Here is a 22,500-nt window from a genome sequence, read left to right as displayed (position 1 = left end):
GTTTACCACAGTCCATTTGGATTCTCATTTCCTCAAAGAAGTCATGGAAGTTAGGTAGGCAGGATCCCCTTGTAAAGCTGTATTGAATGCTCTTAAGGTTATTGTCCTCAAGTTTACTTCTGACAAGTTCATTGTTTTACATAGAGCTGAAGCCAGACTAATGACTGTAGTTGCCTGAATTAGTTTTGTTTCTCTTTTTGAACTTGAGCACCCCATTAGCCCATTTCCAATCTACCGGTACCTCTCCAGTGTCCAGTGCCTCCCTCACAAGTCTCCTCCCTATTCCCTCTCGCTTCTTTGACCATCTATCCATTCGGCTGTGTTTGTTTTGTGCTCTTTTCAACTTATTTAGGAGTCCCATCTCTTTCACAATCAGAGGGCACGTCAGTCTGTCATCTTGTAATACTCCCAGCATCAAATTCAAAAGTCACCCAACTTCCTTCCCATCAGGTAGTGGCCCATAAACAAACATCGATGCCAATTTAAGCAAATGCTATCTTTAATTCCTCAATAAAGTGAATTTCTGATTTTAATGTAGCATTTCTTCTGCATGTTCTTAAAGAGAAAAGCATAGTAATGCTGAATAACTAAATTAAAAATTAATTTCAAAAACAAACAAATTTGATACTTACAGAATTAATTAACCTTTCCATCTCCACACGAGGCGACAGGCGGAACAACAGGTTATTAACAGAATGAAGTCTGAAGAGAAAAATAAGGCAAAATTAGACTTCCCTCCCCATTTATCCCATTCACATCACCCCTCCCCCTCCCCTCTTGAAGGCATTTACTCCTTGTTGGATCCCACAGGCATCATTGTTTGTAACTTAGCCAGATGATGATTTTTCCCACGTGACCATGGACAGCATCAAACTACTCGACCACAGGAGGCCAGAGGCCATCACAGGCAAGTTCTATTCTATCTTCACCCTACGCCCCCAAACACAGTTACACAAATTACAACACGGAAACAGCCTGTTCGTCCCAGTCAATCTGTGTTGGTGTTCATCCTCCATACGAGCAGTGGTCCTAATCCACATCCCTTTATCCACCTTTCCTTCAACCATCTATCTAACCTATTCTTAAATGTTCGCACGGTCACTGCTTCAATCACTAACTCCAGTAGTGCATTCCACAGCCTCACAGCCCTCATAAATCTTTTACATTTAAATCAAATGTTCACATCTTGTTCTAGACCCCTCACTTGCTGGATACAATCTGTCCCATCCTGTCATAATTTTAAGCAGCGCTATCAAGTCACCCCCAAATCTCATCTGTTCTAACAAAAACAGTCCCAACTCAGCAGAGGTGGTTGGCTATTGATCAGGAGCAGAAACTCTGGACAGCATCAAGGCTGTGGCGAGTGTACTGTAGAGATTTGCTATACCACCAGGGATTTAGTTATGAGGAAAGCCTAGAGAAACTGGTGCTCTTTTTATTAAGACAAAGACGGTTAAGAGGAGATCAGACAGAGGAATTAAGGAGGGGCTTTGGTGAGGTAAATCGGAAAAAATTTATGGTCAGTTAGCAGGTAATGAGGGCATAAATCTAAACACCAAAAGAACAATGGGAAAGGTTAGCAAAAAATTACACAGATGGTTGTTAGAACATGGAATGGCTGGCCAGAAAACAGTGATGGAAGCAGAATCTATTACAGCTTTTGAAACTTTACTGGGAACAGAAAGAACTTGCAAGGGTTTAGAGAAAGAGACTAAATGGTGAGATGCATTGGGCTGGGGCCTATGATTCTACAATTCTGCCCTCTCTACAGGCAATTGCGACACTAGCTGATATCAGAAACTGAGCACAGACCAGGAATTGAACCTGCCTGCCCTGTCTATATGGCTCTATTGTTAATTCTACCACAGAGTGCTGCAAATTAAACTTCAATTAATTTAATAACTCATTTTAAATTATGGTACTTACCCCAGTATAAATTGTCCTAAACACACTGAAATGGCCAATCCAGCATAGACAAGGAACGCATATAAAATAGCTGTAGTAAAAACACAGAAGATTGTTTTATTTTGAGACTGTAAAGTATAGCGTAAGAAATTCTTTTAGAAACAGGTGAAAAAAAATTAAAACAGAAAAAAAAAGAAAAAATTCACAGGAATTTGCACCCAAGCTAATAGTTTATTTTAATACAATTTAAATCCAAACCACAACCAGTGGGTCAATCCGCATATTTCACCACTGAGAATACGGGTTTGATACATACGCCGTATATGCAATATTGATACGGCTGTGTATTGAAAAACGTATTCCACGCTTTCACGAGAGACTAAAGCTCTTTGTTGCATCTTTCACGATAGGACTCCCTCACCCACCCAGGGCAGTAATTAAAGGTTATTTCTCTTTTTCCACTTCCTCAAAAGAAACATTGCCCCATTGACTCTGAACAGGGCAAAATGTGGTAACACTCCACAGTGTACATACGAAGGTTGCTGTTGATGGGTTCTTGGTCGATGATGATTTTACAGTTGACTGGTCCACTCACATTACTCAAGTTGGCCTTTGTCACCCATAAGGAGTAGTGTCCAAGCTCACCAAAGCTTTCATGGACCCTGCAAGAGAGACACACAGAATCAGTGACAATGAGAAATGAAAATAAAACTTTTTAAGTTGTGTAGCTTCTTAGTTACTCCTACTTCACGATGATTAGACTCGTAAGATGCACCATTCTAATCACATTATGCTTGCATTTTTATGCCGTGAAGATTTGACATCAGGCAAATTACTGTTGAATATTTGCACCTAATTCTTTATACTAGTTGGGATAGACCACCTGTAATGCTGCTCATGGATAATTTGGAGCAAGGAGTGTTCCACATTACTGTACTGAGCTAACGTTGCTGCTTTGTTTCTCATCAAGGTCTTGCAGTTGTTTCTAAAGGATTTCATTTATCTAATTGGGGCGGGTGCAGGCACTGGGAGTACTCCAGAGGAGCCAGCGCCAAGCCTGAAGTGCTCAGCTCAGACTGGTTCTACTTGGGGACATCCCTGTCTTGAGCATGTGTGGCAGAGATCAGAAGAGCCTGGTGAGTGCGGTTAAGTGTGAGAGTGGGGAGGCCTGCAAATTACATCCCATCAATGATTAGCACCAACTGACCAAACCAACTCATCACAAAAACATTTATATTTAGAAATTAAGGATAACTGCAGGAGCAACTAAAGGATGGGGAGTATGTGGAATAGATTGCCAGTATGGGTGGTGGAACAAGATACCTTAATGGGTGACAGGAAAGAACTAGACAGGTTCTGGTCAACAAATGGGATTCAGGGTTATTAACAATGCACCATGGGAACACTGTGGATGGGAGGGCTAGATGGGCTGAAGGTCTTCTGCCTGAAACCGTGACTATGTAACACACAGCTTCCGTTCCATACTCAGGAACTGCGTCTTCATCAGTTTAGTAATTTAACGAAGAGCGGGCCAGAGACTTCTCCCAACAAAGAGCGAGCCAGGTCAGATATCAGACTTTTCCCAGATGCATGCACTTGGGGATACAGTAGTAACAGTGCGGAAGTGCATTCACTAACCTGCACACCTCTTGTCCATCGACCTTAGTTTTCAGCTGTAATGTGACTGGATGCTTGGTGTCAATGACAAATGTTGAATTCCTAGGGTGTCCTAGACGTTTTTCTGGAGGCACTTTTCCAAGTTCCTGATACAAGCACTGAAAAAATCAGATACACAGATGGAAACAAACAGTGAGATAAATATTAACGAAGGCAGATTTACACCTCGCCATACGATTTCATTTGCTCGTGTTTTACAACCGACAGTACGCAGACCTCGAGAAAGTTTGGATTAAAAAAAAAATCCTCCTGTCTGGAGAGTCTCTGTGACCGAGAGATGCTCCAAATAAATTGCTGCCTAGCTCCAACATCAACTCCAAACAGACAATGGTCTGAATCCAAGGCAAAATTCCAGCTCTGCTTAGCTGGCTAATCACATACAACCTTTTATATTGGGGGGGGGGGGGGGGGGGGGGTGGGTGGAGTTTCTGCTAGTTTGTGCCCAGACTCCAGCACAAAAGAAAGATCGGGAAATTTAAAACGTCGGTAAGTTATGCCCAAAACCACTCATGCTCGTGTTTTCACTGATCTTTTGCGGTGGTTCAAGATTCAATTCGCCCGGATCAGGCCCTGCCCACAAAACTAGCCACACCTCCAGATAAACACTCTGCGAGATTGCACAGATTGCGCTGGTTCGGGGAGGCTCTTCAAATTGCGCTCATTTTCTCACACGCAAAAGCGCTAGTTGGCACGTTTTACAAGTTTTTGCATATCAAAATATATTTAATTTACGAAGAAGCTGACCAGTGTACACCAATGAAACTATTAAATGGCTCAGTATAATTTTTTTTTTTAAAAAGTCATTTTCAGTGATTTTAAATCAGGCGTTTAAACGTTTAAATTTAAACGTAATCTAACCAGCTCAATTCCAAGCGCAAATGCAAAAGGGACGAGAATAAAGGACAAAGTTATCTTAACACAAAGTCCTGATCATCAAAAGTAGTTGCTTCCCACAATCAAGAGCGTGCCCTCTCAATATTGTAACACTGGGTCCAGTGCACGTGGTTTTAATTTCTGAAGCGGTACTTTCCTATTTTCACCCCAGTTCCGATTGCTCAATGCCGTTACAGCGAAGATACGATCTAGAGCTTACAGTGGGATACAGTGACAGGCCTGAGCACAACAACTGACAGGACACAACTCGGTTGACGTGTGCTACCTCACTCCCACCTGGTAACAGTGATCCGACAACCAGGAGACCACCAGGCCTTCATGAAATAGCTCGTTGTAAACTCTTAAAACTGCTTGGTCCATCTCGAGTTTTTGAGACCTTCTTTCAGGCACTTCTGTGAAATAAAAAAGAAAAAACTCAAATGCAAATACCCATCATGCAAGTAACAAACCTCAACTTCCTTTGTCCTTTCCCCGCCTCCCCAATAAAACCACCATCACATTTTCTTGTCTTCTGGCAAGATAGGTGCATTTCTAGTTAATTAAAAATTCTCAGGATTTATTGAGAATGGTTCAGGTTTTTTATAAAAACATACAAAATAAATAGCATGTACCCCTTCAAATTCGTCTTTTTGGTCTCTTGGCAGGTACCTCAAATCGCCTAATGGCAGCCTGGTCAGAGGTTACTACCAATTCAGCATCTTAAACGATCACAGGACAGAGGGAACCACTCCCTCTAATCCTCCCTTCCTTTAACCCCTGCGGTCTGTCCACGGGCTTCAGAGTGATGTAGCGCAGCGTAAGCTGCATCTGGACCAATCTACTTGTGTCTTACCATCTTACCAACTGTATAAAAAGGTTAATGTTCACATGCATATGCCATGTGAATGAGTACTGAGATCACATGCCCACTTAAAAAGTGCCCAGGAGGTAAAAGGGATCCTTCCCTTGGGTAATATTTACTGCTCAAAGATTTACATCCCAACATGGCATCAAATTAAAGCAGACAGCCTCCTTCACGAAATCTCATCACTGCTGTCCAGAGGCCAACCGGAAGCAGCTTCCCACCAACGCCAACAGTACACAAACCCTAAAAAGATGCCTGGTTTACAATCAACCTTTGTTGCACCCCCTTTAAGGCAAGTATATTCTTCCTTTGATAAGGAGACCAAAACTGTACGCAGTACTCCAGGTTAGGTCTCACCAAAGCCCTGTACAATAGCAAGACTTCCTTACACTTGCACTCCAACCCCCTTGCAATGAAGGCCAACGTGCCATTTGCTTTCCTAATTGCTAACTTTTTGTGTTTCTTATACGAGGATACACAAATCCCTCTGAACACCAACATTTAGTAGTTTCTCACCATTTAAAAAAATATTCTGTTTTTCTATTCTTCCTACCGAAGTGAATAACTTCACATTTCCCCACATTATACTCCATCTGCCACCTTGGCCACTCACTTAGCCTGTCTATATCCCCTTTGCAGACACTGTGTCCGCCTCACAGCTTACTTTCCAACCTAGCTTTGTATCATCAGCAAACTTGGATACATTACACTCGGTCCCTTCATCTAAGTCATTAATACAGATTGTAAATAGCTGAGGCCCAAGCACTGATCCTTGCGGCACTCCACTAGTTATAGCCTGCCAAGCTGAAAATGACCTTTTTATCCCTACTCTGTTTTCTGTCTGTTAACCAATCCTCTATCCATGCTGATATATTACCCCCAACCTCATGAGCCCCGATTTTGCGTAACAACCTTTTATGTGACACCTTATCGAATGCCTTTTGAACAAAACATTAACTTACGTTCAGCTTTAAGAGGCTGTTGTGCATTTATAATACTTAATTTCAATTGAGAAGTTATTTTCTATGTAACTATCATTCACCCCCTCCCCCCACTTTCACTGAGGAATACTAAATGACTTTACCTCACTGATATTAGATAGAAGGGGGAAAAAAGGAAGTGTCATGGGTTGTTAAACCAGTTTGCCCCTTCAACTACTGTCAACGTCACAGAAATCGCTGGAAGAGGAAGCACAGCTCATTCCTGCGCTCTTCAATCAAAGTGCATTTAGCCTGGTGAGCAACAGATGTAGTTTCTACTAACTACCTGACCTCTGATGTAAATCCCGCCTTAGGGCAGACAGCATGTCTCTCAGTGCGCTTGTACAGACTTGCGACTCTCATCCCATATGTTGCCCACATACTTGCGTAAGTTAAACAGGCAGATATAACCTCCAACAATCTGTACCAATCAGAGCAACATTCACTGCCCATCCAGGTCACAAGACAGCAATAAAAAGATAAATAAATACCTTCTACACCAATATCCTGATTCCACACCACACACAGGTAAATGCTGGAAACACACAGCAGGACACAACAGAAATGTTGACTTGTCTGTTCTCTCTCCAGATGCTGACTGACCTGCTGAGTACTTCCAATATTTTGTTCCAGATTTCCAGCATCTGCAGTGTGTTGCATTTTACAAATATTTTTAAGAGATACTGCTTTTCTTATACTTATTTCTTGCAAAAGTTAACTTCTGTGAAATTATCACTTTCCAATGAAAGTGGAGACTGTCGTGTCTAGTGAGTGAATCCCATGGAATTACACGGGAACAGGAGTAGGCCATGCGTCCCCTCGAGCCTGCTCTGCCAATTTCAATGAACTGTCTAAACCCAAAATACCATCTCTTGACAGGGTGCAGTATATTACCAGCATTTTCTGTTTTATTTCCGATTTTCAGCACTTAGCTTCCCCCACTCCTGCAGAATTCCCAGTGGGAATTCTTGGCACCACCCGATTAGGGTCGCCAATTTTGGCCAAATCCTAAACCCGAAAGAACACAGCGAGGGAAAAGGCAAGGGTTAGTGTTGTGCTTTCAGGAGGACCCAGTAACAGAGGGTCCCGGTGCCTAAACACTGTAATCTGAAACTGGGAGAGGGCTGAGAAGAATGAATGGTTCAAAGGGGTCACACTCCCTCCCCATTTCTTTCCCCTTCATTTTCTGCAACGCTGCTGTGAAAACAGAGGCCACATACTGTGGAACTAACGTGAGGGAACACTGCTGCTATGTATTAGCAAAGAGTATAGGGTTGCAACAGACAGCGGTCAGTGGGTTGGAGTTCAGGACCACCTGAGGCAGAGTGCTTCGGTTATGGTTCCAGACGCCAACGTGCAACAACTAAATGGGGGAGTGGCTTTCCCCAATTCGCAGGAAAGCATCTAGTTACAGAGAAAGGATCGGCTGGGAGCTGTAGGTAGCTGTACTGTTGGAAGTAGAAACTACCTGCATGCAACCAGCAGATAGGAACCTGAGCATTTCCCACTCACACGCGCAGGGTTTCAAACACCCCCTCTCCCCACCTTGAAGGGCCAACCCATCTCCCCCTCCGCACTGACACACCCATCCTGTTTGAGTGGGGACCCTCCATCAGAACACTTTGCTGGCAGGGCCTGAGGACTCGAGGGGTCAGTCCTGCTTTTCTTCTCTCCAGACCGCAGGAATCCTGCCCCATTTTAGTAGCTTCTCCTGTTACCATTTCAGGCCTGACTTACCGTCCCCCACTTCAGTTGTTCTTCTCGCTCACACCTTCAATTCCTTTTATTAGAACTCCGTCCCATCGCCTTATAGAAAAAAAGACTTGCATTTTTACAGTACCTTTCACAACCTCAGAATGCCCCAATGCATTTTACAGCCAAAGAAGAACTTTTGAAGTGTAAAGATCCCAAAAACAGCAATGAAACAAACCAAGTAACCTGTTTTAGCTGTTGGTTGAAGGATAAATGCCTCCCCTGCTCTTCTTCAAAATAGTGCTGTGGGATCTTTTACGCCCATCCGAGAGGGCAGATGGGGCCTCGGTTTAATGTCTCATCCAAAAGACGGCACCTCTGACAGTGCAGCACTCCCTCAGAACTGCAATGAAGTGTCAGCCTGGATTATGTTCACGTCTCTGGTGTGCGGCTTGAACCACACGACCTTCTGACTTAGAGCAGAGATTGCAACCTTATATAAAATATCTTGGACATCTAACCATCCATTTTTCTTTCAAACACATTACAGGTCATTTCACCAATATTTTCTCTCTCTTTTGCCATTTGTTTGGTTCCTATTTCAATGCTTTCCATTTTTCACATTTTAGTTCTAAAGGATCGACATCCAAAACACTGACTGCTCGCGACACAGATGCTCACTGACCTGAGTACTCGCAGCTTTTGTTTCAGATTTCCTGCATTTTTTTAAAAAAACAGGAAATTGACAAAGAAAAGGGAGAGCAGGAAAAATGGGAGATGTAAGAAAAAATACCGAGACTAAGGGAAGAAGCAATGAGTAAACAGTAAATCACAAACACACATGAAACCTTTTATAAAAATCATCGATACACACATGAATATTTAAAGATTGGATACACTTGTGTTTATTGATTTTGGCAGTGACACATGCAGGCTCAAAAATATCCAGAAAAACAATCCCCCTCAGCCCTGGACACACTATATCACCCCCTCCACCACCGTACCATCACCACCCACCCCTCGGGCACCATTCACCTCCAGGAGGGCCCACACAAGAGGGGCACGCTGTACCCCTCCAGGAGGACAACCCTCAGGGGGCACACCATATCCCCTCAACCCCACAGGGGGCACACCATATCACTCCTACCCCCCCCCCCCAGGGGTGGGTACAGCTCCAAGATGTGGTGGGTGGGAGGTACAGTAAGTCCAAGATGGGGTACAGAGGGTGGGACAGGGGTGGTATGGTGTCTGAGGTGGGGGGGAGGAGGACACACTCTGGCCCCCCCGGGGGAGGAGGACACACTCTGGCCCCCCCGGGGGAGGAGGACACACTCTGGCCCCCCCGGGGGAGGAGGACACACTCTGGCCCCCCCGGGGGAGGAGGACACACTCTGGCCCCCCCGGGGGAGGAGGACACACTCTGGCCCCCCCGGGGGAGGAGGACACACTCTGGCCCCCCCGGGGGAGGAGGACACACTCTGGCCCCCCCGGGGGAGGAGGACACACTCTGGCCCCCCCGGGGGAGGACGACACACTCTGGCCCCCCCGGGGGAGGACGACACACTCTGGCCCCCCCGGGGGAGGACGACACACTCTGGCCCCCCCGGGGGAGGACGACACACTCTGGCCCCCCCGGGGGAGGACGACACACTCTGGCCCCCCCGGGGGAGGACGACACACTCTGGCCCCCCCGGGGGAGGACGACACACTCTGGCCCCCCCGGGGGAGGACGACACACTCTGGCCCCCCCGGGGGAGGACGACACACTCTGGCCCCCCCGGGGGAGGACGACACACTCTGGCCCCCCCGGGGGAGGACGACACACTCTGGCCCCCCCGGGGGAGGAGGACACACTCTGGCCCCCCCGGGGGAGGAGGACACACTCTGGCCCCCCCGGGGGAGGAGGACACACTCTGGCCCCCCCCGGGGGAGGAGGACACACTCTGCCCCCCCCGGGGGAGGAGGACACACTCTGCCCCCCCCCGGGGGAGGAGGACACACTCTGCCCCCCCCGGGGGAGGAGGACACACTCTGCCCCCCCCGGGGGAGGAGGACACACTCTGCCCCCCCCGGGGGAGGAGGACACACTCTGCCCCCCCCCCACTACCCCCCCGGGGGAGGAGGACACACTGTAGCCCCCCCCACTACCCCCCCGGGGGAGGAGGACACACTCTGCCCCCCCCCCACTACCCCCCCGGGGGAGGAGGACACACTGTAGCCCCCCCCACTACCCCCCGGGGGAGGAGGACACACTCTGCCCCCCCCCCACTACCCCCCCGGGGGAGGAGGACACACTGTAGCCCCCCCCACTACCCCCCGGGGGAGGAGGACACACTGTAGCCCCCCCCACTACCCCCCGGGGGAGGAGGACACACTGTAGCCCCCCCCACTACCCCCCGGGGGAGGAGGACACACTGTAGCCCCCCCCACTACCCCCCGGGGGAGGAGGACACACTGTAGCCCCCCCCCACTACCCCCCCGGGGGAGGAGGACACACTGTAGCTCCCCCCCCACTACCCCCCGGGGGAGGAGGACACACTGTAGCCCCCCCCCCACTACCCCCCGGGGGAGGAGGACACACTGTAGCTCCCCCCCCACTACCCCCCGGGGGAGGAGGACACACTGTAGCCCCCCCCCCACTACCCCCCGGGGGAGGAGGACACACTGTAGCCCCCCCCCCCACTACCCCCCGGGGGAGGAGGACACACTGTAGCCCCCCCCCCCCACTACCCCCCGGGGGAGGAGGACACACGGTATCCCCCGGGACACACTGTATCCTCTCCTCGCTCCCCCCCCCCGGGACACACTCTCTCCTCTCCTCGCTCCCCCCCCCCGGGACACACTGTCTCCTCTCCTCGCTCCCCCCCCCCGGGACACACTGTCTCCTCTCCTCGCTCCCCCCCCCCGGGACACACTGTCTCCTCTCCTCGCTCCCCCCCCCCGGGACACACTGTCTCCTCTCCTCGCTCCCCCCCCCCGGGACACACTGTCTCCTCTCCTCGCTCCCCCCCCCCGGGACACACTGTCTCCTCTCCTCGCTCCCCCCCCCCGGGACACACTGTCTCCTCTCCTCGCTCCCCCCCCCCGGGACACACTGTCTCCTCTCCTCGCTCCCCCCCCCCCCGGGACACACTGTCTCCTCTCCTCGCTCCCCCCCCCCCCCCCGGGACACACTGTATCCTCTCCTCGCTCCCCCCCCGGGACACACTGTCTCCTCTCCTCGCTCCCCCCCCCCGGGACACACTGTCTCCTCTCCTCGCTCCCCCCCCCCCCCGGGACACACTGTCTCCTCTCCTCGCTCCCCCCCCCCCGGGACACACTGTCTCCTCTCCTCGCTCCCCCCCCCCCCCGGGACACACTGTCTCCTCTCCTCGCTCCCCCCCCCCCCCGGGACACACTGTCTCCTCTCCTCGCTCCCCCCCCCCCCGGGACACACTGTCTCCTCTCCTCGCTCCCCCCCCCCCCCCGGGACACACTGTCTCCTCTCCCCCCCCCCCCCCCCCGGGACACACTGTCTCCTCTCCTCGCTCCCCCCCCGGGACACACTGTCTCCTCTCCTCGCTCCCCCCCCGGGACACACTGTCTCCTCTCCTCGCTCCCCCCCCCCGGGACACACTCTCTCCTCTCCTCGCTCCCCCCCCCGGGACACACTGTCTCCTCTCCTCGCTCCCCCCCCCGGGACACACTGTCTCCTCTCCTCGCTCCCCCCCCCCGGGACACACTGTCTCCTCTCCTCGCTCCCCCCCCCCGGGACACACTGTCTCCTCTCCTCGCTCCCCCCCCGGGACACACTGTCTCCTCTCCGCTGGCCTCTTACCTTCAGACACCGCGCCCGGCGGGTACACGCCGCCCACCAGCAGAACTGTCAGGGCGAAGAACAGCACAGTCGCCAGGCTCAGGCCCCCAGGATCCATCGGCTCTCCCGTCGCTGCCCGACTGCCCTGATGCCGTCCCGGCGCTCCGCTCTGCCCCGGTGAGCCCCGCTCCCGCCGCTGCTTCTCCTCCGCCACCAGCCGCACTCGGCGCTTCATCGGCGGCCACTTCCGACTCCGCCTCACAGGGCGGGGCACCGGTCTGGGGGCGGGGCATCGGCGGGGGGCGGGGCACCGGTCTGGGGGCGGGGCATCGGCGGGGGGGCGGGGCACCGGTCTGGGGGCGGGGCATCTGTCTGGGGGCGTGGCATCTGTCTGAGGGCGGGGCCGGATCAAGGTGGGAGCTGGAATATTGGACCATTAGTACAGGGGAGGCGACAGTCAGTACACAGGGCAATGTCAGGAGAGGCGCGGGGGGCACATGTGGGGGCGTGATGCCCCCTCACCCCACCCATGTGCGGCAAGGCTTCTTCGACAGCACCTCCCAAATCGGCCTCTACCACCTAGAAGGACAAGAGCAGCAGGCGCATGGGAACAACACCACCTGCACGTTCCCCTCCAAGTCACACACCATCCCGACTTGGAAATATATCGCCGTTCCTTCATCGTCGCTGGGTCAAAATCCTGGAACTCCCTTCCTAACAGCACTGTGGGAGAACCGTCATCACACGGACTGCAGCAGTTCAAGAAGGCAGCTCACCGCCACCTTCTCAAGGGCAATTAGAAATGGGCAATAATTGCTGGCCTTGCCAGCGACGCCCACATACCATGAATGAATAAAAAAAAACACTCACTCCCCGGGTTTCCCTTCACACCCTGCGGAGCTCCTTACACCCCAGGGAACTCACACCCTGAGTACATTCTCAGACCCCAGGGAGCCCCTTCCACCCAGATTAACACCTCACACCTCTCAAACACAAGATAAAATAAAGCTACTGTATGTTGACCATGCCACTACATGGATACTGGTCACAGGAGCTCCAGACGGCAGCGCTAGGATATCACAAAACATCTGACATCTAAAACTGTGAGAAAAAAAACCAGGGAACTGTATTGTGTACTGATTTTCCACTGTGATTTAACAATTCCTCTGTTCAATGTTATCGAGGGCTGGTTTATTGAGGATTTACTATTTCGGAGTTATCCGATTCAAATGCAGTGGGTGACGGTCTGAGACGGTAACTGAAAGATCCTGAAGTAATCAACCTTCAAGAAAGGGATAACTTTAATGGGAGTGACCCTGAGCTGCAAAGAAAATAGTGCAGTTCTTTGATTTTTCTAAATGTGTGTAAATAATAACATTTTTCATCGTTTTTTTCGAATTTATTAGTACTGCAGTAGTAGAATTATCATATGCAGGTGGTGTAGATTTAAATTCTCATCATATTTAAAGGAATTGTGTCTTCATTTAAAAAATGTTACACTAGCCAATCTCCCGTGTATTGTACAGGGGCTGAAGATCAATTGTAGTTTTCAGGTGAAGTTGGGCCAGGGGAAAAGAGATAGTTGGACCAAGGTGTGCAATTGTAACTTAATCCCCATTTTTAATAATGATGTGGAGATGCCGGTGATGGACTGGGGTTGACAATTGTAAACAATTTTACAACACCAAGTTATAGTCCAGCAATTTTATTTTAAATTCACAAGCTTTCGGAGGCTTCCTCCTTCGTCAGGTAAATGTTTACCTGACGAAGGAGGAAGCCTCCGAAAGCTTGTGAATTTAAAATAAAATTGCTGGACTATAACTTGGTGTTGTAAAATTGTTTACATTTTTAATAAGAACATAAGAAATAGGAGCAGGAGTAGGCCATAGGGCCCCTCGAACCTGCTCTGCCATTCAATAAGATCATGACTAATCTTCTACCTCAACTCCATTTTCCTGCTCTAACCCCATATCCCTTGATTCCCTTAGTGTCCAAATATCCATCAATCTCAGTCTTGAAGATACTCCACAGCCTTCTGGAGTAGAGAATTCCAAAGATTCACAACCCTCTGAGTGAAGAAATTTTTCCTCATCTCGGTCCTAAATAGCCGATCCCTTATCTTGAGACTATTACCTCTAGTTCTAGACTCTCCAGCCAGGGGAAACAGCCTCTCAGTATCTATCAAGCCTTCTAAGAATTTTATACGTTTCAATGAGATCACCTCTCATTCTTCTAAACTCCAGAGAATATAGACCCATTCTACTCAATCTCTCCTCATAGGACAATCCTCTCACACCAGGAATCAATCTTATGAACCTTCGTTGCACCGCCTCGAAGGCATGAATATCCTTCCTTAGGTAATCGGACCAAAACTGTACACAATACTCCAGGTGTGGTCTCACCAGAGCCCTATATAATTGCAGCAAGATCTCCTTACTCTTATACTCCAACCCCCTTGCAATAAAGGCTGACATACCATTTCCCTTCCTAATTGCTTGCTGTACCTGTGTGTTAACTTTCTGTGATTCGTGTACAAGGACACCCTAATCTCTCTGAATACCAACATTTCTTAGTCTTTCACATTTTAAAAAGTATTCTGCTTTTCTATTCTTCCTATTAAAGTGGATAATTCATATTTCCCCACATTATACTCCATCTGCCACCTTCTCGCCCACTCACTTAACCTGTCTATATCCCTTTGCAGTCTCTTTGCCTCCTCCTCACAGCTTACTTTCCCACCTAGCTTTGTATCGTCAGCAAACTTGGATACATTACACTCAGTCCCCTCATCTAAATCATTGATATAGATTGTAAACATCTGAGGCCCAAGCACTGATCCTCGTGGCACCCCACTAGTTACAACCTGCCAACCCAAAAATGACCCGTTTATTCCTGCTCTCTGTTTTCTGCCCGTTAACCAATCCTCAATCCATGCTGATATATTGCCCCCAATCCCATGAGCCCTAATCTAATGTAAAATAATCAATAGTTAAATTGCAAAACTTGCAACAATTTGGGCAGCAGAGAAATGGTGATCATTGGAGAAGAGGGGTTTCTCTGCAGTACAGACTGAGGCGCTAGGAGAGGCAAAACAGAGGCATTACAGCACCACCACTGGTAGGTGGTGTAATTACTATGTGACACGTTTACATACAAAGTTTCCATTGTACATGTGGACAGAGGAATGGGGGAGGTATGTGGATATATTAGAAGATTAATTCTGGAAAGGGTATGGCCCTGTGTTGTTTGATAGAACATATGTTGATAATCATGCACTGTTTACTTAGTTACATCACTTGAATACGTGCTTGACTTCCATTTTGAAAACATAAAGCAAGTTTTGTGTTAGGCATCTGCATTTGTTTGAACTTTCTCTCACTTTCAGATGTCAAACTCTCATGGTAAAGTCGGGCACAAACCTCATGGCCAATGACCACACTGACAAACTTTTTTCACCTTCTTATCAACTGAGGAGAAAGCGATATCTTTTTACTCCATTTTAATCTTCTGATTGGATGGTGAGGACCCATCATCTTCAAAGCAAATGGTATAGGGACAATCCAGATAACAAAGAGGAGGGTATTTTCATAGTCTGCTACATCTTGGCAACCAGCGACTGATTGGCAAAAAGGATAAACTGACCTTGGAGGGGGTGCAGCACAGATTCACCAGAATGATACCGGGACAAAAAGGATTAAATTATTTGGACAGGTTGCATAGACTAGGTTTGTATTCTCTTGAGTGTAGAAGATTAAGGGGTGATCTAATTGAGATGTTTAAGATGATTAAACGAGTTGATAGAGTAGATAGAGAGAAACTATTGCCACTGGTGGGGGAGTCCAAAACAAGGGGGCTTAAACTTAAAATTAGAGGTGGGCCATTCAGGGTAATGTTAGGAAGCACTTTTTCACACAAAGTGTAGTGGAAATCTGGAATTCTCTTCCCCAAAAGCTGTTGAGGCTGGGGGTCAATTGAAAATTTCAAAACTGAGATTGATAGATTTTTGTTAGGCAAGGGTATTAAGGGTTACGGAACCAAGGCAGGTAGATGGAGTTAAGATACAGATCAGCCATGATCTAATTGAGTGGTGGAACAAGCTCAAGGGGCTGAAGGCCTATGCCTGTTCCTATGTCAGTTCAAAATACTGCATCTTTCCTAGCATACCTCAGCACTACCAGAGTTCATGATTGAAGAGAGACTATGTCAACATTTAAGAATAGGTTAGATAGGTTGGTGAAGGAAAGGGGGATAGAGGGATATTGGAACAGAGCTGATGTGTGGGATGAGGATTACTGTGCACGTAGCGAATAAATACCAACACGGACTAATTGGGTTGATTGGCCTGTTTCTGTTTCATACCTTTGATGTTATTCTATGTCTGTGGAAAACAGCTTATCCTCCAATACACCATGAGCAGTGCAGGGACACATTTGTAATACTGTACAAAGGAATGGGAGTGGAAAGAGGCTGTTGGGCATGGGAGCATTGAATGAGGGGACAATTCTGGGATGTGGGATAAGTGGCAGAGTGGTTAATAGTAGTGTGGGACCAATAGCTACCACTGGTATGGGTAGGAATGGCAGAGGAGTCCCAGGGTGTGGGAGCACTGGGAGAGATTTTGGTGTGGCAGTAGTGGGAGGGTGTACTTCAGTGAGGGAGCTCTGCGAAAGGGATACCAGTCAGGTAGGAGTGGGAGAAGGGTCCCAGGGTAAACGTGCACTGTGGAAAAGTCCTGCGGGTGGGATAAGTACCAGAAGGTCCTGGGTATGGGTGTGCTGGGGGTGGTAAGTACAACAACTTTCATTTATATAGTGCCTTTGATGTAATGAAACATCCCAAGGCGCTTCACAGGAGCGATTATCAAACAAAATTTGACACCGAGCCTTAAGGTGAAATTAGAACAGGTGGCCAAAAGCTTGGTCAAAGAGGTAGGTTTTAATGAGTGTTTAAGAGGAGAGAGATAGAGAGGCGGAGAGGTTTAGGGAGGGAATTCCAGAGCTTAGGGCCTAGGCAGCCGAAGGCATGGCCGCCAATGGTGCAGCGATCAAAATCGGGGATGCGCAAGAGGCCAGAATTTGAGGAGCGCAGAGATCTTGGAGCATTGTAGGGCTGGAGGAGATTAAAGAGATAGAGACGGAAGTAACCATGAAAGGATTTAAAAACGATAAGAATTTTAAAATCAAGGCATTGCCGGACCAGGAGCCAATGTAGGTCAGCGAGCACAGAGGTGATGGGTGAATGGGACTTGGTGCGAGTTAGGATGAGGGGAGCAGGGTTTCGTATGAGCTCAAATTTACGGAGGGTCCAAGGTGGAGGCCGGCCAGGAGAGCATTGGCATAATCGAATCTAGAGGTTTTCAGCAGCACGTGAGCTGAGGCAGGGACGGAGACGGGCGATGTTACCGAGGTGGAAGTAGGTGGTGTTGGTGATGGAGTGGATATGTGGTCGGAAGCTCAATTCAGGGTCAAATTGGACGCCAAGGTTGCGAACGATCTGGTTCTGCCTCAGACAGTGGTCAGGGAGAGGGAGGGAGTCGGTGGCCAGGGAACAGAGTTTGAGGCAGGGCCTGAAGACAATGGCTTCGTCGGAGAAGGTTCTCAGAACGTGGGTGTACTGGGGGGTGGGAGAAGGGTCCCTGGGTATGGGCATACTGGGGGTGAGTGGGATGAGTGGGCCTAAGGTTTGGAAGGGCTGGGGTTAGCAGGTGTGGGAAAGCATTAGAGTCAAACAGATCTGCACAGTTGGAGCCCTGATATGTGGTGGCTTCTTTTTTAGATAAGGTGAAGCCAATCTGCCCACAGCCGAGGAGAAGGCAGGTGTTACCTGGTGCGCTGTCTTTGGATTACTCGTGATACCTGCAGATTGACAAAAGGTGTCACTTTTACCTCCAATATAGAAGGGATTTTATTGAAGTTAAATTACAGCATCCCATAAGAACAGAATCCCATCATTTATTATAAATCATGTAATGTGTCGCTGTAAGTACCGAACAGTTCTGACTCCTGTGTCAGTGAAGTATAAACAGCTTTATAAGTCCGTACAACAGTCAGCATCGATGGCCTTTGCTGTGGCTTATTCCTCTTGCAGTCTTGATGCAATTGAAACAAATGGAGCCTGACTACATCACTTCCTTCCACTTGTCCCAGCAGGAAATCCGTAACATCCGGCACCTTCCATATATCTGTTTTCTCGTCGTATGGAGGCAGGAGGTCATCAGAAAATGGGAGGTCATCGCCAAACGGCCAAAGCTGTTCTGGGGCCACAAAATCACCCTGCAGCTGCCGGGCACCACATTTTACTAAAATGCCAGCGCTCCGATTCACCAGCGGAAGAGCGTCCAAATCATTAGCTATCACGTGCAGGTCTGTAGTTAACAAATACTGGGACAAGCTCTTCCCCAGGTCGTTGGAATCACACATAACCCGAGTGCCCAAAGGGCTGCTGTGTAGATAATGCAGGATCGTCACGTATTCAACTGCTAAACGAAATCGAACTTCCCAAGTATTTAAGCCGCGATGCCCCTCTTGCCCCAAAACTGAATTAACGTTGATTAATGATCCAAAGGGGTGATACTCGGTGAGAATAGTGTGATCTTCTTCACAGTATCCCAGCAGTTTAACCACGTACGCACTCTGTAAGCCTTTCAGCATCTCTAATCCATGAAAGAAGTCATTCCTGAATTCAGAGACAGCAAGTCGAGAGAGAGCAACGTTGTTTCCCCTCCAGTGTGCGAGGAATACCTGCAGTGCAAACAGAGGCATTTGTGAATATACAGACCGGTTAATGGGACAGTGATCTCATTAGAGGTTTATTAATTGTATCAGGAAAGCTGCAGTGTCATGGGTTAATGATTAATTATCTAGATTGTGGGGGGAAAGGGGGAATGGGGGAAGGTGATTATGAAGGGAGAATGGGGTGGGCTATTGAGGAGGGTGAATGGAGAGGGTAACAATATAGAGATCATAAAATGTTGCAACTGTCAAAGCCAAATATGGAACAATGTAACTAGGAAGTTAGAGATGAGCTGGTCTCAATGGGGCCTGGTGACAGCTTGAAATCTGTTTCCCTAAAAATAAATTTCAGTACAGTCTTAATTTCTCCAGAGAGTTTGATTAGTTGATTTATCAATCAGGAAATTATTTTATTAAGGAACGAGGTGTGGGATTTTTAGCGGAGATCCCACTGGCAGAGCAATAGTTATTACAGAATTCTCTTCCAAGCTCCAAAGGGAACATGTCCCGATTCATGACTGGAGGGAAATATACCGACTGTCTATTTAGTCTGATAGGTAATGGTAACACTTGGGTACAAGCTGAGGTCATTTATACCCCAGAACATGAACAGGCTCCACAAGTGTGACTGACACATCTACCTACAGAACTGAATTTAATGGATCTGTACGAATTTCAGGAACTGAGAGTTCTCCTATGCCTTGATTTGAATTGATAAGATGAGAATGTGCCTCCCTCGGTTTGAGGTCACACAACCTTCTGCTATGTCGGGCAGTCCGAGGGCAGCATGTTTCTGAATGGAGAGCAGGCTGAAGGCCTGGCAGTATATTTGCTTCCATTCACTAACTTTAGTGAAAAATTATATGTGAATATAAATAATGCAAAAGATGCCTACCACAAAAAAGATTTTTTTTTTAGCAAGTTTCAATCATTTCTGCGAGTGCTGAGCTGGGATTCACAACCGCCTCTGGGCACAACCTCTGTACATGGTGGAAATAGAAACCATAGACTGGTCTTGCCCAGTAAAAGAAAGTCTTGCATTCATATAGTGCCTTTCACGACCTCAGCACGACCCAAGCGCTTTACAGCCAATGATGTACTTTTGAAGTGTAGTCACCATTGTAATGTTGGAAACGCAGCAGCCAATTTGCGCACAGCAAGGTCCTACAAACAGCAATGAGATAATGACCGGATAATCTGTTTTAGTGATGTTGGTTGAGGGATATCCTGGGTTTGTGAAAGGCATTGTATAAATGCAAGTCTTTCGTTCTAAACCCAATTCAGAGGGGAGAAGTTAAGTGTTCCACTCCCCAAGATAACACTTCACCAAAAATGAAAATGAAAAGGATAAAACTGATTTAAAGAAAGGGGGGGGGGGGGGGGAATCAAACTTCTTCATGACGAACTCACCTGCTTGACAGCACCTTGTCCAATCAGCTCCGTCACAGTAACCTCACTCTGTATCCTATCACAGGACAGCCAGGAGAGGCAATCCTTCATTCCTCCCAGTCGGAAGTGGCCAGACAGGCATGAGTCTGAACTCCTGTCCCCAGGTCCCTTCAACCAAGACAAATGCTCCAGAAGCTCCATCCTGAAGAATGTGGTGACAGCAAGGAGGGCAGCAACAAGAGGTACGAAGCCCAGGGCCACCCTCTGCAGCATCGAAGGGCTGTGGTCACCAGCACCTGTCCCCAGCATCTTCCAAAACTCTCTGCTACCTGCACAACAAAGGTTTGCATTTAAACAGGATGGGCCAGTGATCCCTTCTTACTCTGAGCCTCAGGCTGATATTGAATCAGGAGTGAACAGGAAGAATTGGATGGCTATTCGACTGATGGGGGTGGGAAGGTGCCCCCAGAGGATCACAACCCAAGCCCCCAGAATTTTCTCAGAAAATGCTGGAAACACTCAGCAGGTCAGGCAGCATCTGTGGAGAGAGAAAGGTAGGCTTAATGTTTCAGGTTGATGACCTTTCTCCAGAACATCATCAACCTGAAACATTAATCCTGTTTCTCTCTCCACAGATGCTGCCTGACCTGCTGAGTGTTTTCCAGCATTTTCTGCTTTTATTTCAGTTTTCCAGCATCTGCAGTATTTTTTGCATTTTGTTTTGCCCAGCACATTCTCATTGTAAGCAGGGAAATCAATGTTCTGCTGTGTGAGTTACTGCACTGCACCCTCACTAGAGTAGGTTCTTAAAGGGTATGTATGACACCTAGTCTTGGATGAGTGACAACTTCCTCCAGCTCAACATCAGAAAGACCAAAGCTGTTAACTTCAGGCCCTGACACGAGCTCCTCGACCCGCCGGCGGGGGGAGGCTCCTCGCCCTGTGGGAGGCGGTATCTCCTCGACCCGCCAGCGGGGGAGGCTCCTCGACCCGCCAGCGGGGGAGGCTCCTTGACCCGCCAGCGGGGGAGGCTCCTCGCCCTGTGGGAGGCGGTATCTCCTCGACCCGCCAGCGGGGGAGGCTCCTTGACCCGCCAGCGGGGGAGGCTCCTCGCCCTGTGGGAGGCGGTATCTCCTCGACCCGCCGGCTGGGGGAGGCTCCTCGCCCTGTGGGAGGCGGTATCTCCTCGACCCGCCAGCGGGGGAGGCTCCTCGCCCTGTGGGAGGCGGTATCTCCTCGACCTGCCGGCGGAGGGAGGCTCCTCGCCCTGTGGGAGGCGGTATCTCCTTGCCTGCCGGCGGGGGGAGGCTCCTCGCCCTGTGGGAGGCAGTATCTCCTCGCCCTGTGGGAGGCGGAGGCTGCTTACCCTGGCAATGGTAAGCTGGGCCTTTCAGAGACAGGGGCCCATTGTGGAACACGCACGGGCTTGGGGTGGGGTTGCCAACTCTGGTTGCACATATCTCTGGAGGTTTCATCACATGACCACTGGCCTCCCACCGCCCCACCCAGTCAAACAGTCATTTTTTCCCCCAATTTGCAACATTGTCATAATCAATAAACAAAAGTATTCAAAGAAAATGAAAAAAAACATTTTTTTTCCCCATGCCCATATGATTTTCCTCCTGGGGGATTGCTCGCAGCAGCGTCCAGGAGGTTAACCTGTAATTACTGGAGACTCCAGGGCAATCCTGGAGGGTTGGCAACCCTAATATAGGGCTTGGGTCCACAGGGCTGTCCTTAGCTCGGTGGTCTGTCCATCAGGCGGGGATCGTGGCTCTTTCATTGGGTTTGAGGGTCGGTAACTGGAGATTTGATGTTAAACCTTTGGTTTTTTTTGTTAAATGAGCAGATTAAGCGGGGAGCGGCCCGCCCGCAGCCCAGACAGCCGAGCGGAGCGTCAGTGAGAAGAGCCCGACTCAGGCTCGCCCTGCCCGGGGACCGCAACACGGCCGGGCCGGCATCGGAAATAATAACTCGCCCCATTAAACGGGCCTCGGACCCACCCAATAAACCCGGACTCGGGTCCCGTACTTGCCCGGCTGGAAGTCCAGCGCGGCTCCTCGGTCGGGAGGCGGCTCCTCGGCAGCAGCACCTACCAGTCACCGGCTCCCGGCTCCATCAGTGTCCACGGAGACCCAGACACAAACCCAGACTGAGAGAAAGAGAGAGAGAGACAGACACAAACCCAGACTGAGAGAGAGAGAGAGAGAGACAGACACAAACCCAGACTGAGAGAGAGAGACACAGACACAAACCCAGACTGAGAGAGAGACACACACAAACCCAGACTGAGAGAGAGAGAGACAGACACAAACCCAGACTGAGAGAGACAGACACAAACCCAGACTGAGAGAAAGAGAGAGAGAGACAGACACAAACCCAGACTGAGAGAGAGAGAGAGACAGACACAAACCCAGACTGAGAGAAAGAGAGAGAGACAGACACAAACCCAGACTGAGAGAGAGACACACACAAACCCAGACTAAGAGAAAGAGAGAGAGACAGACACAAACCCAGACTAAGAGAAAGAGAGAGAGACAGACACAAACCCAGACTGAGAGAAAGAGAGAGAGACACAAACCCAGACTGAGA

At 49.2% G+C, this 22,500-nt stretch overlaps 2 protein-coding genes across 4 annotated transcripts in view; both read right to left on the bottom strand.

Moving 5' to 3' along the window:
• The window catches only part of LOC137329042 (heparan-alpha-glucosaminide N-acetyltransferase-like), a 34,675-nt gene extending 22,652 nt beyond the window's left edge, over window positions 1-12,023 (bottom strand). The window contains exons 1-6 of one of the 2 annotated variants that reach the window (XM_067994385.1): window positions 11,810-12,023; window positions 4,753-4,868; window positions 3,544-3,680; window positions 2,440-2,567; window positions 1,927-1,996; window positions 633-702 (exon numbers count right to left, since the gene is read on the bottom strand). In XM_067994385.1, coding sequence (XP_067850486.1) covers window positions 633-702; window positions 1,927-1,996; window positions 2,440-2,567; window positions 3,544-3,680; window positions 4,753-4,868; window positions 11,810-12,023 — 735 coding nt within the window. The remainder of the gene's footprint in view (window positions 1-632; window positions 703-1,926; window positions 1,997-2,439; window positions 2,568-3,543; window positions 3,681-4,752; window positions 4,869-11,809) is intronic. The other variant, XM_067994386.1, reaches the window with a different exon arrangement.
• A 5,644-nt stretch (window positions 12,024-17,667) lies between these two features.
• pomk (protein O-mannose kinase) lies at window positions 17,668-22,214 on the bottom strand. Of its 2 annotated transcripts, none has more exons than XM_067973595.1 (3): window positions 21,940-22,214; window positions 19,930-20,237; window positions 17,668-18,528 (listed from the first exon to the last, which is right to left on the bottom strand). In XM_067973595.1, the coding sequence occupies exons 2-3, from the start codon at window positions 20,215-20,217 to the stop codon at window positions 17,743-17,745; spliced, it is 1,074 nt and encodes a 357-aa protein (XP_067829696.1). In that variant the 5' UTR covers window positions 20,218-20,237; window positions 21,940-22,214; the 3' UTR covers window positions 17,668-17,742. The 2 variants fall into 2 exon arrangements, with proteins under 2 accessions (XP_067829696.1, XP_067829612.1); XM_067973511.1 differs by having other exon boundaries at window positions 22,005-22,214.
• Window positions 22,215-22,500: the final 286 nt, after the last annotated feature.

This window comes from Heptranchias perlo, chromosome 1, assembly GCF_035084215.1.
Source record: "Heptranchias perlo isolate sHepPer1 chromosome 1, sHepPer1.hap1, whole genome shotgun sequence".
In the NCBI taxonomy this organism is placed as follows: Eukaryota; Metazoa; Chordata; class Chondrichthyes; order Hexanchiformes; family Hexanchidae; genus Heptranchias; species Heptranchias perlo.
This window is presented reverse-complemented; position numbering and strand designations above follow the sequence as displayed.

Bases quoted from the DNA above. Each gene is read 5' to 3' on its own strand.
- pomk (XM_067973595.1), bottom strand. From the start codon at position 20,217: ATGCTGGGGACAGGTGCTGGTGACCACAGCCCTTCGATGCTGCAGAGG. The intron at 18,529-19,929 runs GTGAGTTCGTCA...TTTGCACTGCAG, and splicing joins GACAAGGTGCTGTCAAGCAG to GTATTCCTCGCACACTGGAG.